The sequence below is a fragment of the Myotis brandtii genome, unplaced genomic scaffold (assembly GCF_000412655.1).
Source record: "Myotis brandtii unplaced genomic scaffold, ASM41265v1 scaffold633, whole genome shotgun sequence".
Classification (NCBI taxonomy): Eukaryota; Metazoa; Chordata; class Mammalia; order Chiroptera; family Vespertilionidae; genus Myotis; species Myotis brandtii.
In genome coordinates this window covers 857918-875194 of record NW_005370423.1, presented here as the reverse complement: position 1 = coordinate 875194, position 17277 = coordinate 857918, and the positions used below count along the sequence as shown (strand labels likewise).

Genomic DNA, 17277 nt, shown 5'->3' with positions numbered 1-17277 from the left:
GGGTGCGCCCCGGGGGAGGGCGCGGCGAGGTCTTCCCGGGCCTAGTGGTCACGCCCGCCGCGGGGAGGGGACCCGGTGTCTGGGTCGGGCACCCCTCAGGGATTCCCCCCCCCCGACAGGCCCCGGGGTGGAAACCCTCGCTGCGCCCCTTAGACCTGGAAACCGGGCTTTTGAAAAGCTCTCGGCGGCTCCGAAGGCGAACCCCGTCTTGCTGCTCTTCCCTTTGGGGTTCCGAATGGGGAACACCTGTTGCCCTAATGCAGCCCCCGCGAGGCCGAGGTCGCGCTGGGGTCCTGGCTACAAATTGACAGCCACCTGGTCGGCAGAAGGAACTGGTGCGAGTGCGGGGACCGCACGGAGCAGGGGAGGGGCTTGCCCGTGGGGGCGCCGCGAGTCGCCCGATGTTGGGGTTTCTGGTCCCCTCCTTCGGCTCCTTTTCCGCGGAACCTCATCGCCTCTGTCCAGCTTTGAATCAGCGCGTGAGGTGTGGGGCCGCGCGCTCACGAACGTGGGGCCGAGGGGGGGTTCCCTCCACCGTCCATGGGACGAAACGGGCTTTCCGCCCGCCGGGTTGTGGACACACGCCGGGCCCCCGCCCCCGGTGTCACTCGGAAGGCAGGGCCGCGGCGACCTTGAACCCCTTTGGGCCGCCCCCCGACACTGCCCTGGGCTCTGACAGTCCCGGTGATTTAGGCTGGTGGTTGTGCCCCTTTCTTTGGACGGGGCCTGGGGAGGAGAGAGAGAGAGAGAAAAAAAAAAAAGCTCTTTGTAGCCAGTGAGGCTCGAGGCTCGCAAGCCCCGCCCCGTGGTGGGCCAATGGGAAGGGACGCGGAAGTGCGGGTTGTTTATCAGCTGTTTCCCCGCCTGAGCGGGCAGCCGTCAAACAGGAAGCCACGTGACGTTCGCAGGTTGTGTGACAGGTTTTGGAGAGAGGGGGGCAGGCAGGTAGGCCCTGGAGGGAACGGCCGATCCCGGTGTCTGAGCGCACCGAGGGTGTTTTTGCGTCCGTGCCACTAAGGTGATTTTTGTAGTTGTTTTTTAAAATATATTTTACTGATTTTTTTTTTACAGAGAGGCGGGGAGAGGGATAGAGAGTGAGAAACATCAATGAGAGAGAAACATCGATCAGCTGCCTCCTGCACACCTCCCTCTGGGGATGTGCCCGCAACCAAGGCACATGCCCTTGACCAGAATCGTACCTGGGACCCTTCAGTCCACAGGCCGACGCTCTATCCACTGAGCCAAACCGGTCAGGGTAGTTGTTTTTGCATGGATAGGATTTTAATTCCGGTTTTTTTTTTCTTTCCTCCCCATTGTTATATGCGCAGGAAGAAAGAAAAGCTAGTACTATAGTGGCTTTAAGTATTTGACAGATCTTGGTGCTTTTGGACAATTTACTTAACCACTCCAATTTTGTGATAGGTACAATTGAGATTTATGCATCTAAGTCACAGAGCTGTTCTGGGGGTTAAGTCAGGTAGCAATGTGTAGTTTCTGGCACATACTCACTCTAATGGTTAGTGCTGTAGAGTCGACGAGGATACTTAGGTGACCCGGCGGAACAGGCCGTGTTCCTGTTTATTTCCCAGTGGTTCCTGGGGTCAGGCAAAGAGAAGGACTCTTTTTGGTGATGCGCATAAATGCCTCCAAATAAGCTCTTATTTTACCCTCTTGATAATCCTGTAAATTATAGAGAACGAGGATTATCACCATGCAATCGGGGTATTTCAATTCATAGAGGTGAAGTCCAGTGTTATATAAGCAAGTGACAAATAATAGATGGTTAGTAAGTCATTTTTGAAAATGTGTGATTACTTCATTTTTTATGACGTTAGTCTCAGAGTCTTAGCTCAGCTTAGCCAATAAATTAATATTTATTCATGTATTAAATATTTTTTGACTGCCCTGGCCGGTTTGGCTCAGTGGATGGAGCGTCGGCCTGCGGACTCAAGGGTCCCGGGTTCGATTCTGGTCAAGGGCATGTACCTTGGTTGCAGGCACATCCCCAGTAGGAGGTGTGCAGGAGGCAGCTGGTCGATGTTTCTCTCTCATCGATGTTTCTAACTCTCTATCCTCTCCCTTCCTCTCTGTAAATAATCAATAAAATATATAAAAAAATATATATATTTTTTCTGACCAACTAATTCTTTGCCAGGCACTATTGGAGGTGCTGGGAATAGACCGGGGTACAAAACTTAAAAACCCCTGCCTTGAACTTGTAGCCAGGTATGCTATAAGAGAATGTGATACTTAATACAGAATACTGGTTACAGAGTTTATCTTTTGATTCCTTGTATTTTTCTGTACTTCATATTTGTAGCTCATTCCATTCTCACAGCCCGCAGATAAGAAAATTGAGCCTCTGTGATGGTTAAGTAATTTGCCGGAGGTGTTCTACTCCCAGGTTGGGCCTCCCAAGGCACAGGTCCTGACAGAGCCGGTGGAATCTGTGTTGCCTTTTACGCCCTTGAAAGTTACATAGTAACCCTTTGACCTGTGCTGTTGGTTGAGCCAGTTTAAAGGGAGGGAACACAGACCGCTCCTCTCAGTGGAAGAATGCCATTATAAGGAGAGCACATGGCCTGGCCAGTTTTCCCAGTGGTTAGAGCGTTGGCCCACGCTCCAAAGGATCATGGGTTCGATTCCCAGTCAAGGGCACATACCTTGGTTGCAGGCTCGATCCACATCCTGGTCTGGGTGGGAGCCAGAGGCAACCAATTGATGTGTCTCTCTCACGTGGATGTCCCCCGTCCCCTCTCTTCCCTCCATTCTCTCTAAGAAAGTCACTGGAAAAAATATCCTCAGGTGAGGATAAAAAAAAAAGATGAGCACATAGAATAGGGCCATCGCTGAAAATACAGTTCCCCAAATATATAAATATCACTTTCAGTTTAAACATAAGAATTTTATATTGAAATATACATATATATATATAACTCATTAAGTAACAATTTTCGTTTGTTTTTGTAGGGAAATGATCTTCATTGGTTGGCATGTGCCTTATATGTGGCTTGCAGAAAATCTGTGCCAACTGTAAGCAAAGGGACAGCGGAAGGAAACTATGTGTCTTTAACTAGGCTCCTGCGATGCTCAGAGCAGAGGTAACTATGTTTGAATTGAAAAATAGTGTGACTACTATAGCAGGCACGTGTATGAAGAGTTTACTATTAGAAGGTTATCTCATTCTGTAATATTGAAGAATGCTAAATAAGGATATTGAGAAACCTTAGGAAATACTCTAGATTGAAAAGTTAATAGACTATTACATGCTATTACACTCCAAACTGCATGCGCAGGACTTGTATCGTAATATATATGGAATGTGTAAATGCTTCTAAGTTTCCTGTTTGGGAGATAAGCAGCAGTATTATAATCAGTTATAAAAAGGGTCAGATAATGCTTTCAAGAAGAGGCAGAAATGCTTTTTCTATTGGTTGTGTAATTGAATTATTACATTTATTATTTGTGCCTTGTGGGTGAATTTTTTTATAGCTTATTGAAGATTGGTGGAAAAGGGATGTTTTGCATTTTGGAAGGTAAATAATTTACGGACCTAGTGGTTTAAAAAAATCACTATTAAAATAATTATCAAGAAATGTAATATTTAGCTGTAGTTTATTTATTGACTTTGGACTAACTCCATTCTGAGTAATGTTTAGGCCTAAGAACAAGAGGCAGTGCCTAAAGAGCGGAAGTCAAAGTAAAAAACAAACAAACAAAAAAACAAACCAAGCATTTCATACTCATTACATCGGAGAAATTTGAAGTCTGATAAATCCAATATTGGTCGTTATGTAGGGAAAGAGAAACTATATTACTGGTGTACATTGCTGAGAGAATAAATTGACAGACCACTTCAGTGGGAAATTTTGCACATTTCTGGTAAAGTTGAGAATGCACATTTCTCTGACTCAATTCTACTTCTGGGCTAGTTGGTAAAGAAATTCTTAGGTACAAGAATGTGTTCATTACAATATTTTTGGTTATAATAAAAGTTAGAAACCTCAATTTTAATTGGTTGGGGAATGCAAAAATTCATGGTAGTTCATATGAAGGAATACTTCTAGCAATTAAAATGAATGAATTAGTTCTACATGTATCAACATTAACTTGGCAACATTATTGAATGAAAAAGCAAGTTGCAAAATGCTACTTATATAGAACTAGAGGCCCAGTACACGAATCCCATGCACTCAGGGGGGTCCCTCAGCCTGGCCTGCGCCCTCTCTCAATCCGGGACCACTACTCCTAACCGCTCGCCTGCCTGATCGCCCCTAACCGCTCTCCTGCCTTCCCTGATCGTCCCTAACCAACTCTGCCTCGGCCCCTGCCACCACAGCTTCATCCAGAAGGACTTCCGGAAGGTCTTCCCGCTGTCTGGCCTAAATAGCATATTACACTTTTATTATTATAGATTACAATCATTCATACACAAGGTTTGCTTACTGTTTATGGATACAAGTATATCCATATAGTAACTCTAGTAAGTTGTGGATGGGAAAGATTTAGACTAACTTTAGAATGATGTTTAGGGAGAGAAGAGTGTGGAATGAGATTGAGGGAGAGTACAAATGGGAACTTTGGCTGTTTCTGTAGAACAAGCAGACATGGCAAAATTTATTCACTATGTTAATATTTGTGAAATCTGACAGTCGGATACATGAATGTTGGTTGCATTACTCTGGTTAATTATTTGTTTTTTTAATCAATTTTGTAAATAACATTTAGAGTACTGTGAGAATAAAAGTTGATTCAGAAGATCAAAGAAATTCTGTAGGAGATTAAGCTAGTCAGAGGCAGGAGTTTTGATTTTTCTGTCTAAAAGTAATATAATTCAATGAGTTAATCTTTATTTACTTTTAATTGCATTTGTATACTTGTGTTAATTTAGAAAATATCTTTTTTATTTTTAATATTAGCTTAATTGAATTTTTTAACAAGATGAAGAAATGGGAAGAGATGGCAAATCTACCCCAAGATTTCAGAGAACGGACTGAGAGATTAGAAAGAAACTTCACTGTTTCTGCTGTAATTTTTAAGAAATATGAGCCCATTTTTCAGGACATTTTTAAATATCCTCAGGAGGAGCAGCCTCGGCAACAAAGAGGAAGAAAGCAACGGTACGCTTCTCTCTCTGCTGGTTAGGGATGTATGTGTGTCTGTCTGTGCCACAGTTTTGATCCCTTGAATTTTGTCCTATAGTTTATTTTGCTTAGTCTTAAAAAACAAATGATTTCATAAACAATATTTTTCTCCTATAATTTTCTTTGAACAATAATTTCTTGCTTTTCATTACATGTTAGCCATGAATACTTTGGCTTCTCTCATATTGCAAAATGTATGAAACCCCTTTTCATATAAACTCACTTTTCAGTTAAGCAACCAAATATGCAATAGTCAAAACACAGATATTTTCACCAAAATATTTAACTTGAGTATAGAATTTGACTACTTGATTTTCTATTACTGACAATATTGACTATCTCTGTCATTTTCTCTATTATAATATATACCGACAATTTCTGTTATTTGACTTTTATGTCAAATTGAGTACTAAATAATCCCCATGAAGTCGATTCTCTGTGTATTTTGATATTTACAACCAATCAAGAGTCCAGAAGTTGGATTGGGGGGGGGGTTAGTGGGGAGCAGAAATTGTTATGAACTTGTGCTTTCTGATCATGTCTGAAAGCCTACAAACTTAACTTTGACCCAATATTTTCCATGTTTCCAGATAGATAAGCACAATTATGGGATGCAAATCCTCTACTTTTACCACAAAAGTTTTTTTTATAAAGTAGAAATGGAAATTTGTTCCTAAAATAGAACTAGAGAAATGCTGACAAGAAAAGTAGGGGAAAGGAGTTAATGTAAGTGAATGAATAGTGTTTGCTTCTCTTTTGACATAAAAATTTCCCCAAATTGTGAAGGATGTTTGCAGTAAGTAAGTAGCTTTTAAAAATAAAACAAGCTGTACATTTTTATAGTTGACCCCACTGAGATGGAAGCAGCTCACCTAGTTTCCTTGAAGTTTTTTAGAGAATTGACTATTTACAATTAAGTATTCTAAAATTTGGATAGAGATCTGTTCTGAGTCTGAGCAACACTGATGTGATCATTCATAGAAAGATACAGATTATTTTCTTTCTTTGCAATGTTGTAGACAATGTACTTTCTTTGATATTTATTAGGGTATATATATACCAACTAATCCTAAGAAAATTGTAAGACACTTTATTTTAAAATTTTACATATATATTTACCCGGTATACTTTTTATTAGTACTTTTGGCTAATAGTAATAATAATGCATACCATTTAGTGAGTATTATGAGATAGGGACTCTTCTAAGCCTTAAGCGTATATTCTTGTAATGAATCCCTATGTTGCGTTTATGAGGTTGGTACTATTGGTAGAGGTGGGGAAATAAGCCCTTGAGGGGTGAAGTAATTTGGCCAAGGTCACACAGTGAGGAAGTGCGGGGCTGTTACTGCGACTCACATAGTCTGCCTGTACTGACTCTACAGTGTGTATCACCCACACCAGCCTTTGGAAGTTCGCCACTGCGTACTTATTGAGAATTTACTGTGTGAAGTGTGACGTAGGACACAAGTATTAAAAAACAAACCCAGTCACTGTCTTTTGAGAGCTTACTGTACAGTGGGGAGAGGAGGTGAACAGAGATGCAAAAGGTAATAGACATGGAGGACTTCGGAGGCCCAGATAAACCGCTGGGGATGGGCCAGTCAGCTAAGGTTCCGTGGAATAAGTAGAAATAGGTCTTCAATGGTGGGTAGGATTTCGGTAGGTGAATTCGGAGATAAAACAGTCCCCTCCTTATCCCAAGTTTCCCTTTCCTTGGTTTCAGTTACCCACGGTCAACTATGGTCTGAAAATATTAAAGTTTCTAGAAAATTCCAGAAATAAAGAATTCCTAAGTTCTAAACTGTGCCATTTTGAGTAGCATGATGAAGTCACCTCTGTTCCATGGGATGTGAGTCATCCCTGTGGCTAGCTCACCCAGGCTGTTCACGCTCCCACCCTGCCTAGTTGCAGTCTCTGGTTATCAGATGACTTACGTGGTATCACTTTAACCCTATTTTACATCAATAATGGCCCCAAAGGACAAGGTTAGTGATGCAGGCAATTCAGATATGCCAAAGAGAAGCCATAACAATTGTTTCCATCGAGTGAAAAGGTATGTGTGTATATGTAGGAAAAAAGCATAGAATATGTAGGGTTCTGTACTATGGCAGTTTCAAGACTCCCCCAGAGGTTTTGGAGGAACCCTGTGCGGAGAAGGGGACCACTACAGTGAGGATCAAGCCTTCTAAGCAGTTGGCTCTTGTGTCCTCACCTTATAGAGCCAGTTTTTAGAGTGGCTTGCGTGTTAAGCTAAAAGTTTGGCTTTTCTCTTGGCAGCCATCAAAACTAGATAGTTTGTCACCACCTGTGGCCAGGAAGCTGCTTTTTAAGGCAGGGCCCTGGCATTGAGTGCTTGCTGGGGCTGGTGAATCAGTCCGGAGTGACAGTGCGGGGTTAAGCCTCAGACGCCGGCTCTTCTCATCGGAGCGCTGTATTACAATGCGTGTATTGGGATGTGGAGGCAACAGCTGTCTTATCTACACCTCAGCAGGGTTTTAGCAGAAAAGCCAAGCTCAAAACAGGTCTGAACCTCCGAGCAGACAACTTGGCAAAATACAACAGATACTTAATAATGGAAGTGCAAGGAATGATAGGAAGCCCAGAATTTACATTAAGAAGTCCACTGGGACTTGATATAAATAATCTGGAATGTTTTTAGCGACAGAGGGTTTACATTTCAGCAGCAATGATGGAGAGAAAACATTGGGGGATATCTGACTGCGTACGTGGGTCTTAAAGCAGCGGTAGCCTTGCTGGTGTCTCTAATAGAACTGCCGTTACTCATTTGTTTCCTACCCTACCTTCTTGACCTCCAAAAGCCTTTGTGGTTGTTTAGAACCTTCTTTCTGAGCTGAGCTCTTTCCCTGGCTCCCAGCTCATCCTTACCAACATGGGTTGGAGTAGAACTTCTTACACCTTTTCCCTGTGAAGCCAGTCTGCTCTCACTGCGTCTGACTGGGGGTTTTGTTTCTCACCTAAGTTACAGTCGTTTGTGGTGTCTCTCACGAATTCGTCTGTTATCTTCTGACTTCTTTCTCCCCACAGGCGACAGCCCTGTACCGTGTCTGAAATTTTCCACTTTTGTTGGGTGCTTTTTATATATGCAAAAGGTAAGAAAAGAATAATATTTTTCTAGGTATTAGTTTATTTAAATGTTTGGGTACTACTTTTGTCAACCTATGATGTGTATCAGGAAAAGATTCTCACTGAAAAATTTCTCAATGGTTTTAGTCACAGGTTCTTTTTTTAAGTATTGTCTTTTCATAAAAGTCTTTTGGATTTCTTTATAAGATCCAAAACTTCTCTTATTAAATGGAAAAGTTTTAAATTCTGTTCTTATACAGTGTCTTTTCTATCCAAACCGATTCTTCTGAATTATGGACTGAAAACACATTAGTGCCGTGGTTCTCAACCTTGGCTGCAGATTAGAATCACCTGGGAATCTTTTTAAAATCCTGATTTCTGGGCCTCATCCTCTGGAAATTCTGTTTCGTTGTTACTAATCCTGATTTCTGGGCCTCATCCTCCGGAAATTGTTTCTTTGTTACTAATGTTGTGGCCACACCCCATAACAAAGAAACAGAATTTCCAGAGGATGAGGCCCAGAAATCAGGATTTTAAAAAGATTCCCAGGTGATTCTGATGTGCAGCCACGGTTGAGAACCACTGCCTTAGTGTGTCTCTGCTTTTCTCTGGAGCTGTATTTTCCATGAGACAAGTCTTATTCAGTTGAGTGGGACTGAGCATCCTCAGCAGTTCAGATTGTTTTCTGCATCTTGTTCAGATAAATAGGCCTGATCAGTACCTTTAGATGCTATTTATTTTCTCTCCCTTTTTTCTCATCTCACTTAAACTACCCAAGGTCTGCATTCAGTAAGAAAAGATTTTTTTTGTCCTGTCTGTATTTCTCTGTAGAAATGATGCTTATTAATCTAAAGAAGAAAAGGAAGTACAGTTACATAAGTCACATACTTTTTTTTCTGGACTATATAGAATGCCTTTGCCATGAAGATAGCCCAATAAAATGCAAAGTTAAAATAAAAATCATAAAGCTGCAGGAGTTTCATAAATAAAAGAGATTCTCATTATTAGATCAACTACCCCAACGTACTTGCTTTCAAGAGTAGGTAAGTGAGGCCCAGAAACAAAGCTGGGATTTGAACCCAGATCTCCCAGCTCTTGGTTTCATGCTGGAAGTGAAGGCCCTCCAGCAAGGACCAGCACCCCATTGGTCTTGCTGTTTGACCTGTCGGATTATACTGGTCCCTCCTGGCTAGCTAGTTGAAAGCTCTCCCTTCCTCCCCTGGGCTGTGTGCTTCATTGAAAAGAAGAATCTTCTGTCAAAATAAGCTGTTCGATATGTTGCTTTCCATCACACTGAATGTTTCTTTAGAGGAGGCAAAGGTGATGTGATCACAGCAGGAAGTAGAGAAAGGCTTGGAGCCTGCAAACTGCTGTCCTGCTGGCTGTGGCCCTGGCTGCCACCGTTCGCTTGCTGTGGTGGCATCGTACGTGTGATGCTAATTTTGTCACTTGCTCGTGGGCAGGTATGTCTGCCTTCCAGGATTTTTGGCTTGTTTATGCCTTTTATGGCATATGTGTAATTGAGAGTAAATGTACTATCTAAATTATTTATGAAGAATTGTATTGCCCTTGTGTGGATTTTGGTCTCACTTGATCAACTAGGGTGTCCTAGTTTTTCTCTGCAGTTAACTTTTATCTTATTCAGTCAGTAAGTGCTTGATCTGAACAGCCTTTGCTCCCTCACAATCCAGGACTGTGGTCTTTTTTGATTCTCTAGGGTCTTTCCTATGAGAGCAGTTTATACCAGTTACTGATGTCCTTACCTGGGGGTAGAGGCACTCTCCTCTAGCCACCTTTCTCGTGGCTTTCTCTGCACCGTGTGGGCACCCCAGATGGTCTCCTTCTTGATAAATAAGCCCACTTTGTGCGTTGGCCTTGGTCGACTTCCTGTGGTGAGCACACGCCAGGGACACGCCTGGGCTGGTCCTCCCGAGGGGCAGCATGGCCTGAATGCCCGCAGGTGCCGCGCCCTGTTTTGTATGCGAACCCACATCTTCTCTTTCCTGTAAATAAGCCAGCGCTGGGGGTTAAGCAGGTTGTTTTGTTGATTGAAGATGAACTATCTCACGGTGAGATGTACTCTGAAGTTGGGATGTGAAATGTGAAGTATGTCACATAGGGACAGTCCTGGAGTTTAACTTGGATTCTAATCTTCAAGGGCATGTCAGGGCTTCTTAGAGGTCGCAGTGCGGGGGTTTTCCGCCTGCGGCAAGTGCACACCAGCGACAAGTCCAGGCTCGCAGGGTGATAGCTCCGTCGCTTGAAACCATAGATGCTACCACTTCCTGTTTCACATCTGAGGAACTGAGTACATTTAGTGTTAAACTTATCCATAGCAGAACCAAGCAAGTTACTGTGGTTATAGCAGTGTGATATGTAACCTATTAATCATCATTTGCCTTTCTCGCAACAGAAAAGTATTTTTTTCCTCATTAATTTATGTAAGTTGATTTGTTGAATGTTTCCATCGGTACAAAATAGAATTCCTCATCGTCATGGGGCGGTAAGTGGTAAGTTTCCTTGGTGGGAAGGAGAGGAAAAGCCTGAAACAAAGCAGAGTGAGTGAGTGTGTGTGTGTGTGTGTGTGTGTGCATGCACACGCACGTGCGCATTGGGTAGGCATGAAGTGGGAAACTGTCGAGGTTTAGAAATATTTCGGATGTCTGCCAGGTATTTAAATTGAATTCATTTGAAGTTATAAGAATGTAAAGTCAACATGAAGCATATATATGAAAAAGCAGTGTTTAATGAAAAAAGGGATATGCTCAAAGTTAACAAAAGTAGAACTACTCCTTAATTTCTAAGAATAACGAAGCTGGTTACTGCCTGTAAAAATTGTTTTCGATGTCAGACTTAATCCAGCACTGCAGAAATGACATGGTTTCAGTTTTTTTCCTCCGTTATCGAGCATCAACAATTTTGTGGGATATTAGCTCTAGATCTTAAATATCTTGCATTGTGATCTTGTTGCATTCATTTGTATGAGTTTGTGTTCATATGTAGAAAAGTATTTTAAATGTTACTGTTAGGAGTCTGATTATAGCTTATGGTCGTTTAAAGTACATACATGAAAAAATAATTACATGAATAATTTTTTTAGCTGTTCACATGTAAGTGATTCTATTGATTTTCTTGACAGAAAAATATTTTCATATAAAACAATTTCTTACAGTTTGAGATAATTTATAAAGTTGTTGGTGTTCTGAATTTTCAAAAGAAAGACCAGCGATTATAAAATTTTGGTCAGCTAATAGGCATTAAATAAATGCTTGTTTAACGAATACTGAGTGAACAAATGGCATTTTTAGTAAAGTTTTAGTTTTCATTAAACTCTAAGAAACTTATTAAACTATAAGTAATATTTCAAGATGTAAATTTGCCAAAACACATTATGTACCACTTGATTCTGTTTTGTACAGTGTTGTATCACGTCATTTTAACTAGAGGAAGAAATTATTTTTAGCATACTGTTGATGCACTTTTAACTCTCTCTTTATAATTGTATAGGCAATTTCCCCATGATTAGTGATGACTTGGTCAACTCTTATCATCTGCTGCTGTGTGCTTTGGACTTAGTTTATGGAAATGCCCTGCAATGTTCCAATCGTAAAGAACTTGTGAACCCTAATTTTAAAGGTAAGATTGTCCATCGAAGACTATTGGACAGCCCACATTTCTCCATCATGTGCACTCGGGGGAGTTTATACACAGTGCAGGTTCCTCGCAGGGGAGCCCACAGTGCTCTGAAAGCTCCGCCACCCCGCTCTCCAGGGGACTGGTAACCAGGGTCGAGTCTCTGCAGCAGCATTTATGGGAAAAGCAATTGCAGGTATCACAGAGTTTAAGTCTTAGGTGACACTAGCACGCTCTGAAATGCATGCTCCACAAGAAGAAGGAATAGGAATCTGGAGTAGGGAAGATTACTCTAAAGCGGGTTTTTTTTCTACGTTGGCAAGCTTGGTGCTGGGACACTATAGGAGGTCAGAACGGACTCACTGAAAGAATCTTCATTTTAGGTTTTTTCTAAAGAGGAGTCGTTATGAAATAAGGTTCTAAAATAAGGAAAAATAATTTTTAGCTCTTACAGTAAAAGCTGTATGGAAACCGCCAGGTCTGGGCAGCGCACTGCCAGGCAGCCAAAGCAGTGGCTGGCGCTCGGATCCCGCCTGCCTGGCTCATTCGCTCGCCTGCTGGGGATGGCTGGTTACCTGCAGGTCAAACTCTGATTCGGCAGAGACTCGGGCTCTGGGCCAGCCTGGGCGACAGGCTCCAACTTGCAGGACCAGCCGTGGCACCACTCTGCCGACAACAAGGTCAAGATGGCTAAGCCGGTGCTGAAGATGGACAGCAATGAGATGACCCATCGTATCTGGCAGTTCATCAGAGAAGCTTGTCCTGCCCCACATGGATGTCCAGCTCAAGTACGTATTTCGACCTGGGCCCAAACCTTGACCAGACTGATGACCAGGACCCATCGGGTCTGCCTTGGCCACCCAGAAGTTACAATGTGGCTGTCAGTGTGCCATCGTCGCCCCTGACCAGGCCCCTGTAGAAGAGTTCCAGTGGGACCAGCTGGAGCATCCTCCACGGCCTGTCTCCCATCCTCTGCAAAAACATCCCTGCCTTGTCCTTGGCTGGACCAAGCCCATCACCATTGGAAGGCCCGCCCATGCGACCAATAGAAGGCCACAGACTGTAGCCGAACGGGCTGGCACTTCAAGATGGTCCTCACCCCAAAGGAGGCAGCAGGGCCAAGGAGTGGGAGCTGTGCAGCTTCTCCCATTGGCCTGGGCACGGGCATGTACAGCACCCACACGTCCTCCTTGGGCTCTGCACACAGCGGCTTCCAGTATGCCATCCAGAAGTGGTCACTGTACATGGGCATCAGAGCACCATTCTGAAGGCCTAGGACGGGCGCTCCAAGGACGCCTCCAGGAGATCTCTGAGAAGCACAAAGTCCAGGTTAGGCGAGAACATGAGCTGGTACGAGCACCAGCTCTGATGACAGGTGGCTCAGGTTCCCAGGTCTTTAGGTGGCTTTGTGTGGGCTGTGAACTAGGATGGAGATGGGCAGTCGGACATCCTGCCCAAGGCTCCCTTGGCCCGATGGCATCTGTGCTGCTCTGCCTGGACGGGAAGACGATCGAGGCCGTTCATGGGATGGTTCCCTACCCCTCTCAGCAGCACCAGAAGGGCCACCCTACCAGCACCAACCCCATCGCCAGCGTCTTTGCCTGACGCATAGTCTGGAGCACCGGGGGAAGCTGGACGGGAACAGAGCTCATCAGGTTTTCCCAGACCCTGGAGAGGGCAGGTGGAGACAGTGGAGAGCAGAGCCCTGCCCAGGGGCCTGTTGGCTGCATCCCTGGTCTCAGCAGCCTGAAGCTGAACGAGCACTTCCTGAACACCTCCGACTTCCTGGGCGCCATCAGCCACCTGGACAAGGCCTGGGCCACAGTAGCGGGGTGGGGCACACTGCATGGCGCTGTGGGGTTACCCAGCCTTCCACATGGGGTGTAGGGCGGGCCTCAGGCCTTTCTAGGGGCAAGGTGATTTAAAAGTATCTGCGGTTCACCTCAGGTGACGTGAGCAGGAGCGGTGTTTTCCCTCAGCCAGGCAGGCTGTTTTGCAGACTGTCATTCATATCCCCTTGGAGCACATGGCGCCGTATTTAGCTACTAAAGTCACACACACACACACACACACACACACACACACACACACCCGCTGTGTGGAAATGCTAATTATTTCGGCTATGCAGTTAGTAGGCTTTAAGGTATGTAATTTCTATGAATGATAGACAGTAACAGACCAAATCATGATATACAAAGCAAATACTAGAAAGTATTTGTTAAGCTGGTAGTGTATATGATGCTGCTATTTGAAGAATACCATGGTAGGATTGAGGGATTGTCTGTTTGGGGGTGGTTACAATGAAAATTTCAGCTTGTCTGACTCTCAAGGTAGATATTTAAAGTGAGTGGCGTTAGTTACTGCAGTTGCTTCTGGATTTGTAAATTTCATGTTCTTTGTATTCTGTCTTTTCTCCCATTTCCTTTCCAACTCCATTATAATTCTATAGAGCTGCTTCCCTTCATTTTCTTCCCACTAAGACTAGGCCAAGATTACCTATAAATTAGTTATGATAAACAAACATATAATTCAGTTAAAGTACATACTTTGGACAGTAATTTTTTAAGTGGTATTTTTATTTGAATATGAAGCTTATTTGTAAAGTTATGTATTTGTGTTTTTTAGTTATAGCATAATACTAAAATTATTTTTTTAGGTTTTTTTTAACCATCTCTAGATACATGATTGAATAACTAAATCTTTTGAGAATTGGTACACTTTACCTCTACTTACTGTTCTTGAGGTGTATTTAGAGTTAAATTAGGCCTTATACACCGTTTCCTATATCCGCATATGGTAACTCACTTGCTGATTAGGCTCTGCAGCTGTGTATCTTAGTTGACTACAGTTTGGTGTATTAAGCGCCACCTGGTACCTCTTTTCTGTCCGTCACAGGCCTGTCGGAGGATGGCCATGCTAAGGACTTCAAGCCTTCCTCCGACCCACCCTGTGTCATCGAGAAGCTCTGCTCCTTACACGATGGCCTCGTTCTGGAAGCAAAGGGCATAAAGGAGCACTTCTGGAAACCCTACATAAGGAAACTCTATGAAAAGAAGGTTGGTGAGCAGCCGTGGAAGTATTTTCTGGGAAAGAGTTGACTTAATAGATGACTTCAGGACCTTTTCTTTCTTCGTAGCTCCTTAAGGGAAAAGAAGAAAACCTTACAGGGTTTCTAGAGCCTGGGAACTTTGGAGAGAATTTGTGAGTACTTCTGTTATAAAACTATCTGAATAATATTTAAAGTTGTGTGCTTAGAAAACCTCAGAGTTTAGTGGTCAGCTGGTACTCCAAAAACGTTTTTGAACTTGTTAAAAATTGTACTGCTGTTCCTGAAAGCTGTCATAGCTAAACTTTTGGATCGTAGTTTTTGAAATAAGTTCCTTTGGAACGGTACAGGTGACACGTGGGGGTGCTGAGGTCTGGAAGGTGCGGGAGCAGCGGGAGAGGTCGTTAAGCTGCTCACCGGAAGCCGCACTGACCAGGCAGGGGGTGTGGTGCGCACGCCCTGACACTCTCAGCAGGTGTGCTGTGTGCGAGGGTGAGCACAGTGCAGATACTCCTCGGCTCTTCTAGTGAGAGCTTGTAGTAAATAAAAATGGAAAGGCATTAAGTGGACTGAAGCATGGACCGAAATGGCAGTTCTGAGAGTGTGCATTTTGCCTCCCTCCCATCCCCCCCAGGAAAGCCATCAATAAGGCCTACGAGGAGTATGTTCTGACTGTTGGGAACTTAGATGAGCGGGTGTTTCTTGGAGAGGACGCGGAGGAGGAAATCGGGCCGCTCTCCAGGGCTCTGAGTGCCGGGTCGGGAGCGGAGCCTGCCGAGAGGGTGCCGATGAAGAACATCTTGCAGCAGCACTTGGACAAGGTGAGCTGAGCCAGAGGAGAGGGGCCGGCACACGCTCAGGTCCTGGTCTGTTTTGGTAATCGTGTGTGCGTTCTGCTTGCTTCCATTGTGAAAAAGAACAGTCCCCTCATGTTTACCTTAACTAAGAGTTATCTCCATTTTGAAAAATGTTTTTTATTGATTTTTAGAAAGAGAGGAAGCGAGAGGGACAGAGAGAGAGAAACATGGATGAGAGGGGGAAATATACTTTATCTTGAATATTAAAAAACACTCTTAGGCTATCTAAACCTTTAAGAGTTTGTTGGAAAAATTAGAAGAGGTGTTTTATTAGCATATGCATTCATGCTTAAATTCTTTACATGAGGTCATGCCGTTTTCATGTGTATGTTCAAGAATGTTGACTTGCTCTGTGTAAAGCTCTGTGTCTGTTGGGGCAGCTGTGCTGGAGCACAGGGACCGAGGTGAAGGCGGGCAGGAGGGCTCCCCGCGCCAGGCGCTGCCCGCACCTCGAAGTGGTGGTTCGCCTCTCTCGGAAGCAGACGTGATCGTTAGGGGACTTTTGTGAAATCCTGGATTTCACTGGGCCAGATTGATTTCCCAGTTTCCTTTTGTCAATCTTTAAGTATTTACAAAAATAGCAGTAGGTGCTAGCTGTTTCTCAAAGATATTCTACATTTTCTAATGCTTGTTTTTGCCTTCAAGCTTACGTTTTGAAGGAGGGGTCATAGGGAAATATGCGTTATCTTAAAGATTTAACATCTAAGAGGCGAAATTTTAGTTAGCTGAAATGCTGACTGTTCTTTCACACGTCTTCACCGGATCATGGTGGCTGTAGGGGTGCCATGTCTAAATTCCAAGAATGGGGATATGCAAATCACTAGAATTTGTTAATAATACAAAGTCTGATTGCCTTCAGTTCCTGTTTGCGAAGTAATGGAGTCTTTTCTGAACTAAAATAGTGTTCTTTCTTCCCCTTAGTCTAAAGCACTTAGAGTCTCCACGCCGCTCACTGGGGTGAGGTACATTAAGGATAATAGCAGCCCTTGCGTGACTCCGGTTTCTGCGGCCACGCACAGCCTGAGCCGTCTCCACACCATGCTGGCGGGCCTCCGAAGCGCACCCAGTGAGAGACTGGGACAGGTCCTGAGGTCAGTGTGAGTCCTTCCTGCCTTCTCAATTTGGCTGTTGACTATTTTTCTAATTTTTTACTTTAATTTTTCACTACTTGTGCCTTAATTTACTCATTACTAATTTTATAGCTGTTGTCTGCAGAAGACACAGCAATAGAAGAAGTATGGTTAGAAGATCATTTTTCCTCAGGGTCTTAGTCTGTTCACGCTGCTCTCACAGAGCACATAGACTGGGTGGCTTATAAACAACAGAAAGACCAGCACTAGACCCTGTAGAATAAGGCACCAGACTACGCCACCAGCTGTTCTATCTTAAGATGTCAGGGAAGGGGATCAGTGAAGATGGTAGTTGTCAAAGGACTTCATGGAGAGGATGGGTCCTGGGCACATTTCCGAAGGGTGGGTCCCTACTAGGAAAGGTAGACAGTTACATGCACAGC

General features: G+C 43.8%; 1 protein-coding gene across 3 annotated transcripts in view; it reads left to right on the top strand.

Annotated features, from left to right (window-relative positions):
• The first annotated feature begins 801 nt into the window (after positions 1–801).
• The window catches only part of RBL2 (retinoblastoma-like 2), a 45360-nt gene continuing 28884 nt past the window's right edge, over positions 802–17277 (top strand). For 2 of the 3 annotated variants that reach the window (XM_014528426.1, XM_014528425.1), the window contains exons 1-9: positions 802–945; positions 2971–3101; positions 4920–5120; positions 8190–8254; positions 11736–11864; positions 14757–14917; positions 14998–15062; positions 15542–15728; positions 16686–16855. In XM_014528426.1, coding sequence (XP_014383912.1) covers positions 817–945; positions 2971–3101; positions 4920–5120; positions 8190–8254; positions 11736–11864; positions 14757–14917; positions 14998–15062; positions 15542–15728; positions 16686–16855 — 1238 coding nt within the window. In that variant the 5' untranslated portion in view covers positions 802–816. Of the gene's footprint in view, positions 946–2970; positions 3102–4919; positions 5121–8189; positions 8255–11735; positions 11865–14756; positions 14918–14997; positions 15063–15541; positions 15729–16685; positions 16856–17277 lie in introns of those variants that run through there. The other variant, XM_014528427.1, reaches the window with a different exon arrangement.